We start from the raw sequence: 7,538 nt of genomic DNA on the forward strand, positions 1-7,538 counted from the left end.
CAATGAATATTCAGGGTTAATTTTCTTTAGGATTGACTGGTTTAATCTCCTTGCTGTCCAAGGGACACTGAGAATTGTAATTGGGCAGAAACTCTATGTGGCATTGGTCTCAGAACTCAGGGGCTGGCAGTTGTCAGGGAAGTCTAACTCCTGAAGTCCTATGAACTCAACCACTGCCCCAGTGTCAGCTTGGCATTCGGGCAGGTAGTGCTGGGGTTCACCAGCATGAAAAGTGGGACCTGCCACCCATAGGGCTATGGTGTATAAATCTGATCTCGGTTCAAAAATCAGAGAGCCATTATGGGCTACAAACCTATACATGGAATTCTTACTTTTTCTCCAGGAAGTAGGAAATAATAAATCTCTTTGGTCAAAGTTTTCTTCACCTGTGCTAATGCTGTTGCTGTGTAATGCCTCAGCCTTGGCGTTTTTACTAAAATGGGCTTTTCAAAACCCATACTTGTCTCTGAGTTTAAGCTTGCACTCCTCACTGCACTGCAGGCCAATAATCGAGATATGAGTCGTTGGGGCAAGGAATAACCACTTTATTCAGAAGGCCAGCAGACCAAGAAGATGGCAGGCTCATGCCCCAAAGAGCCATCTTGCCTGTGTTAGAATTCAGACTTTTTTATACTAAGAGGGGAGGGGATAAAGTCAAGCATTTCCTGGTTCCCATCTGCCTCTGGAGGGGTGTGTTAAATTCTTCCTCCCAGCAGTGGAGGAAGGGCCTGGTCAGGATGTTTCCTGTGAATTAAACAAAGGTATTTTAGCTTTATGCTCATTAGCTGGGAAGCAAGATTCCCAGAGATGGGCCATTACATATAATTTAAGTTTATACGCAGCATCCCTTTAGTGATTAACTTGTAATAGAATACAAAATGTTCTTCCCTATTACATACTTACCAATTTACTTTTGTAAATCACTTCAGTTGAAGTGCCATAGTAAAGTCTGGAGCTCAAAGACCTGATTTCTTTGTGTCCATAGCAACCTGAACCTCAGTTGCCTCATCTGTAAAATGGGAATAGTCTTTTCAGCCCTGACCATTGCTGCGTTGTGACAAGGATGTTCAAGACAGCTCTGTGTGATCTCCTGACAGTTTAAAGCATAAGGAAGCTGTGTCTTTGCTAAGGAAACAGAGTCCCTTGGTGGGTCATTTTGGATCCTGAACCCTCATTATCTTGGCCAAAGTTATCTTGTTAATTAGACAATCAAGTCATTCTCATACCAGAAAGTATGTGCGTTTGTGTTTTATACAAGATGAATATCCACCCAATCACCATCTCTGCCCCTATATAGTTTTGAGAAAGAGAATTGCAAACAGTATGAGAAAAAATACTTTGACCACTCTTTGCCCTCTGTCTCTGTTGCTTGAGATGATAAATTGTATTTCCCTTATGCCTTATAAACAGTTAAAATTAATAAATACAAATAAAGGGAAAAAATGCACCCCATCTCCCTTCCACACTTTTTCCCCTGATGATGGGAACTTGGTTTCCAGGTGACTGATGCCGTCCTGCTTACCCCTTTTCTGCCAGGTTGGTGGCCACACAATGCTGCCCATTCGCTGGATGCCCCCAGAGAGCATCATGTACAGGAAGTTCACCACCGAAAGTGACGTCTGGAGCCTGGGGGTCGTGTTGTGGGAGATCTTCACGTATGGGAAACAGCCCTGGTACCAGCTGTCGAACAACGAGGTGCGTGTGTGGCAAGCAGCACCAAGATGCCTAGAGGACTGACACTGAAAGATATCCGTGGGCTGGAAGCCAGGAAATGCTCTCCTGTGGCGTCCCTGTGGCTTTGTTGGGAGCAGCACCTCCCCATGGCCTGCCATGTACCTAAGTATCATGGTCACTCTCCAAACATAAGAGTCTGGAAAGAGAAAAGCACAGCATTTGCTGATGTGCCTGTGATTCTCTGGCACGGGGATCCAGGAGTCATTCCGTGCTGTTCATCTAGGAAATTGATAGCAGATGTGGCATTTTGGCATCCTGAGAGTCCAGCTAGCTTTTTGGTATTATTCCAAGAAGCTTTCAAGCTTCTCTCCTTTTTTGCACATTTCACTGGTACATTACTTCTAGTGAAAAACTCAAGCATTTTGTTTTTCTTTTCTAATCCTTTTGCAATTATGTCTATATTTAAACATTACTTCTTGGTCAGGTACCTCACTTCTTCAGGTCCAAGTCTGTCTTTTATCCAATGCCATTATCCAAAATGACTGCTCATTTCTGTACCCTGGGACTCCCTGGCACAAAAGTGACCCTGGTTCCATCTCAGGCCAGTACAACTGAAACCCATTGGAATTCCAGGGTGTGGTTTGGGAGGGTTCCATCTAGATAAATTATTTCTCCACCACTTTGGTGAAATCAGTGTGACTTGAAAAATGGATATGAACCCATCAAGTTAATCATGATATGCAAACCTAGAACAATTGTTCTCTTCCTTTTGAAAAAAAAAAAGAAAGAAACACTAAGTGGGTTTCTATAAAGTAACCCTCTCTTTGCACTGACATTTATTGCATCCACATTGTTTTTCCTCTGGTCTGACCCTGTCTCTGTGCTCTATTCCATGCAGGTGATAGAATGCATCACTCAGGGCCGAGTCCTGCAGCGACCTCGAACATGCCCCCAGGAAGTCTACGAGCTGATGCTGGGGTGCTGGCAGCGAGAGCCCCATATGAGGAAGAACATCAAGGGCATCCACACCCTCCTTCAGAACTTAGCCAAGGCATCCCCAGTCTACCTGGATATTCTAGGGTAGGGTCCATTCCCCCAGACCAGTCCTTCCCAAAGCACTTCCTCAGTTGGGCCGAGAGGATGAACGTCTTTTAACTGCCGCTCGATGCCATCAATCCGCTGTTCTTTGCTCTGACAGTATTAACAACAAAGACACCGAGAAGCTTTCCGAGGGAAGCAACATGTACTTCTCCACCTGTAGACACAGTATGGACTTCTTTTTAGCATTCTCTTTCTCTCTTTCCATCTCCCTTGGTTTATTCCCTAGTTTTGGGGGTTTTTTTCCCTTTATTTTTTGTCTTCCTTGCTTTACAACCCTCACCTTTTCTTTTTTAATCAATCTGGCTTCTGCATTACTATTAACTCTGCATAGACAAAGGCCTTAACAAACCTAATTTGTTATATCAGCAGACACTCCAGTTTGCCCACCACAACTAACAATGCCTTGTTGTATTCCTGCCTTTGATGTGGATGAAAAAAAGGGAAAACAAATATTTGACTTAAACTTTGTCACTTTTGCTGTACAGACACCGAGAGTTTCTATGGATTCACTTCTATTTATTTATTATTATTATTACTGTTCTTATTGTTTTGGGATGACTTAAGCCTGTGTATGAAAAAGGAAAACTTGTGTTCAATTTGGGAAGCCTTTATCTATGGGAGATTAAGACCAGAGAGAAAGAAGATTTATTATAAACCACAGTATGGGAAGAACAAAGACAACCATTGGAATCTACTGGCGTCAGTTTCAACTTAAGAAAACCCAGCCACTGGTAGCTGGGAGGAATGTATCGGGCACCTTCCCCCAAGAACCTTTCTGAGGAGTATAAAGACTGTTGAACCCTGTGCCATGGACTATTCTTTTCCCATCACCGGAAATGCTAGAGTGTAGTACAGAGAAAATATGGCTTCTGGGAGGCAAGATGGCACACAACACGTTCCGACAGTCTCATCTTGTAGGCCATGGTGATGGCACTGGTTTGTTTTGCCGAGTGTTATCCACGGAGCCTTTGTCAAGTTGAGGTGGATTCTCGTCCAGAGATCATTTCAGGGTCAGATGGGAAAGCCAAGGACTTGGAAAAGAGAGGACAAGCTCTAAACTCGGAGGCAAGTTTCTCTTACATTGAACTTTACAGACAGCACTTCCTTCGACCCCTGCCCTCCACCCCACCCATCCATCCAACTGTGCAAGCAAAACTGTGCATGGTCTTCGTCAATTAATACCTTGTGTGCATAAACTACCACTCCAGACATCGTGCCCCCTGATATGTAGAGCAGATCCGTAAAAGGTATAACTTAAATAATTATGGGAAGCTAATTGAATTCATCAGCTGAGTATAAATGTCTCTGGGTCGTATGGTGGTGATGGGTTGTTAACAAATACGGACCCTGAAACTTGGATATCCTCAACGACATCCCACCCACTGTGGGGCTGGGGGAAGGGCAAAATCAACCCCCAAGGGAGAGGAAACCTTGCCCACCCTGGGGGTATCACAGGCATTGATGTTCAGTGTACACAGGCTGAGACCTTGCTCTGGGCTCTGGTTGGGAGAGTGGTTTCATTCTAAATGTACTCCATTGTCAATAAGCCGTTTTGTTCTTTTCACTGCATTTTAAAAAAGTAAAAATTAGGCACAGCATACCAATGGGGGGCTATGCCCAGACTGAGCTTTGGAGGTGTGCTTCTGGGCATAGTCACAGGTTTTGCAAAAAGAGGTTGTAAATTTAAATGGAAATTTACAGTTACCTGGGTGATCACTTATACCAAGGAAGAAAATTTTTTCTGTTCCTCAAGAAAACTTGCTACCCTCTGTGAGGGGAATTTTGCTAACTTGGCATCTTTATAATATGAGCCAGATTGAAAGGGAGTGATTTGAATTCAACTTAGGTCATTTTATTTCATGTTTGTTTCTGAAGGTGCAAGTGCTCTGTTTAGGTTTTGCTTGTGCCCTTAATTACTGGAGCACCTTATTTTCCATTATAGGCATTGAAAGCCAGTTCTCAAAAAATCAAAAGTATCCGTTAACAGAGAACGAAAGGAAACCCAGTAGTATCTGCTGTCAAATGAAGGGGGTTGGACAAGACAAACCCCATAGTCCTTTCAAGTTCTGCACTGGCCTGTGAGACATGGGAGCTGAATTGTTGTTCTCTTGGTTGGTGACAAAAAACCCTCCAGAACACACATAATAATATAAAGAAAGCCATATCTCCATGATATATACCTGCATGTATATATCCTATTAAGGACCCATAGCACTGTTAAAACACTGTGGCACCCTGTGAAGCAGTAAGAAGAGGCAGGTTTGTATCAAACTTCTCTAGATTTCATCAGCAATGACCTGAAAACCTCCACAGGTTTGTCATTCTGTGCAACTGGCCAGCTGCTCTGGGGGAAGAAGCTGCAAGTTACTTGTTTGATTTTAACAGAGAGCAAAGGAGGTAATACTCGAAGGGTTCAGATTAAAGGAGGGCTGTGCAGTTTTGGAGCAAGGATTTGTTTAAAGCAGATGAGAGGAGGGAAGCATTCCCCTCCCCTTTCAGTGTTGTGTTTTCCTCTGAAGGAAAAAAGCAAAAAAAAATTTTTTCCTTACCTTCTGACTCCCTCAAGGTCTTGAAATGAAAGGTTCTATGCAAGTGCAAAGTTTTATAGTTATTTATATTGCTGCTTATTATTAATTTTTTTCCTCTGTTGTCTCAAGAGTATGTACTGACTGCAGAGACGTCTCACATTGAAAGGATCCCAGATTGCTTTTAAAGTAGCCGAACGAAACACAAACCATCTTCGAGTCTCCACCCTTGTTCCTCCAGAATCCTCTCTTCTCATGCTTATAATGTTAAGAAAAGGGCCAACCTAATTCAGCAGCACAAAGGTCACAGAATGGGGCCCACCATCAGATGCATTAAAAACTACAAGAGCGGTGACAAACCCAATTCTCTAGCCTGAACTTGGCCTGACAGTTGTTTCCATTTATACATTGTTTCATAGTTTCCCAAGCATTTTTTTTCACATACGGTGACAAATTATTCCCATTTTTTAGAGGTGAGGAAATTGAGACTTGGAGAAGTTAAATGACATGCTAGAACTCTCCAGGCACCCCTGGGACTTAATCTAAGTACTCTTGACTCTGAAGTTCATGATTTGGTCCACGAGAGACTCTCATATATAAACAAACTGTATGAAAGAGAAAGCTGGCTAACAAATTCATGAAGTAGGATATGAAATGAGAAGAGCAAAATGAATTATGTGAGATGCGAGCAGCTGAGATCTCATGATATATAACCATGTTCATAGCTTCAGATAAACCTTTGCACACTGGACCAATGTCATAATCAGGCTTATTTAGGAAACATTTTGAACTAGGCTATAAAAGATGATATCAGAATTCACATTATGTGTTCACATCAGCGCTCCCTGTGATATTTCCACGTATTTATATGTGTGTTATAAATACTTGATTTATACATAGACAAACGCACGTGCATAGTGTGTTTGTGAGCTTATGTATAAATTTATAGGCACACAGTAATAGACATAATTATGAGTAGGGTGCAATATGAATAATTTGCTTAAAATCTGCTGAATAACCAAAACCTTTTTAATGTCATGTTGCTGGTAGTGCTTCCCTTCTCCATGTAGGTAGGACCCCATTACACTTTTCAACTCTGTGCAGTACTGCATGGGTGGGAGACATATTTAAGATAATGTGCTTCCCATAATAACTGAATCGAAGCCATCCCACTACATTGAGTCCTTTTTTCTGGCTCTTTGCAAAGGAAAATGCAGCTGGAAATAGATCTCCTTATGTAAAGTTCCAGAAAAGGAAAATTTATTTTTTTTTAATCCTTTTGCACATTTATTTGTATTATGCTCACCTGTCCCACTGAAACCCCTTTACACTTGTTTTCAGAGGCCAAACACTCCAGAAGAGCACTGGAGTGTAGGGAACCCAGTGTCCTGAAGGCCAGTGGTGAGATCCAAGACCCCTCTGCAAGGTGAATTCCCACATCCTAGTGGAACACAAGAGACAACAGTATACAACGCTGGCCTTTGCAAAGAACCATGACGACAGGATCCCCTGGTCAGGAATAGACTTCTTTTTATTTTTTTTAAGCTTTTCCCTTTTTACATTGGACCTTCTATAATACCAATAACAATAAATCATGTATCTAATTAAATAAATGACTACAGACACACATACCCTCAATTCTCTTGCTCTTTCTTTCCCTTTTTTCCCCCATTTGAGGACTTTTTGTTTCCCATGATGAGCTTCAGTTTGGTCCTATATATCACTGTTACAGAAAATCTCATGAGGGGGAATGCCAGAGACCCAACTCCTCAGATGGCTAAGTGGGCAGTTAAAGCAGTTTCTTCCCAATTCGTGATGGTAGGGTGCAGAGACTCTGAGGTTGAGACAGCAAATGATATTCTAACACATCCACAGTGGGAGGGACTTGGATAGAAATATGAAGGGGTATGTTCTTATTGTCAGGGCTGGAATGGATCACTGCTGCTGTAAGTCAAAGGTTCTCGAATATCCTTAGTTTTTGTATTTTTTTTCCTTTTTTTCTTTTACCTTTATTTATTTATGTATTTATTTATTTATATATATCTTTGCTCCATTCATCACAGACACAAAGAGAAGCAAAAAATAAAATAAATATATATATATATATATATATATATATATATATATATATGTCTGTGTGTTGCAGGCAAAACACTGTGAATTTCACAAGAGCAACCAAGCAACTCTTTGCCATCTTAACATTCGTCTCAGGAGACGCAATGGGAAAACATGAGATGC

The 7,538-nt window shown here is 41.7% G+C and overlaps 1 protein-coding gene across 1 annotated transcript in view; it reads left to right on the forward strand.

Annotated features, from left to right (window-relative positions):
- The window catches only part of NTRK2 (neurotrophic receptor tyrosine kinase 2), a 393,934-nt gene extending 390,861 nt beyond the window's left edge, over nucleotides 1-3,073 (forward strand). Inside the window, exons 16-17 of the mRNA XM_055578955.1 lie at nucleotides 1,537-1,695; nucleotides 2,573-3,073. Of these exons, the coding sequence (XP_055434930.1) occupies nucleotides 1,537-1,695; nucleotides 2,573-2,758 (345 nt within the window). The 3' untranslated portion in view covers nucleotides 2,759-3,073. The remainder of the gene's footprint in view (nucleotides 1-1,536; nucleotides 1,696-2,572) is intronic.
- The last annotated feature ends 4,465 nt before the right edge of the window (nucleotides 3,074-7,538 follow it).

The sequence above is a fragment of the Bubalus kerabau genome, chromosome 4, assembly GCF_029407905.1.
Source record: "Bubalus kerabau isolate K-KA32 ecotype Philippines breed swamp buffalo chromosome 4, PCC_UOA_SB_1v2, whole genome shotgun sequence".
Classification (NCBI taxonomy): Eukaryota; Metazoa; Chordata; class Mammalia; order Artiodactyla; family Bovidae; genus Bubalus; species Bubalus kerabau.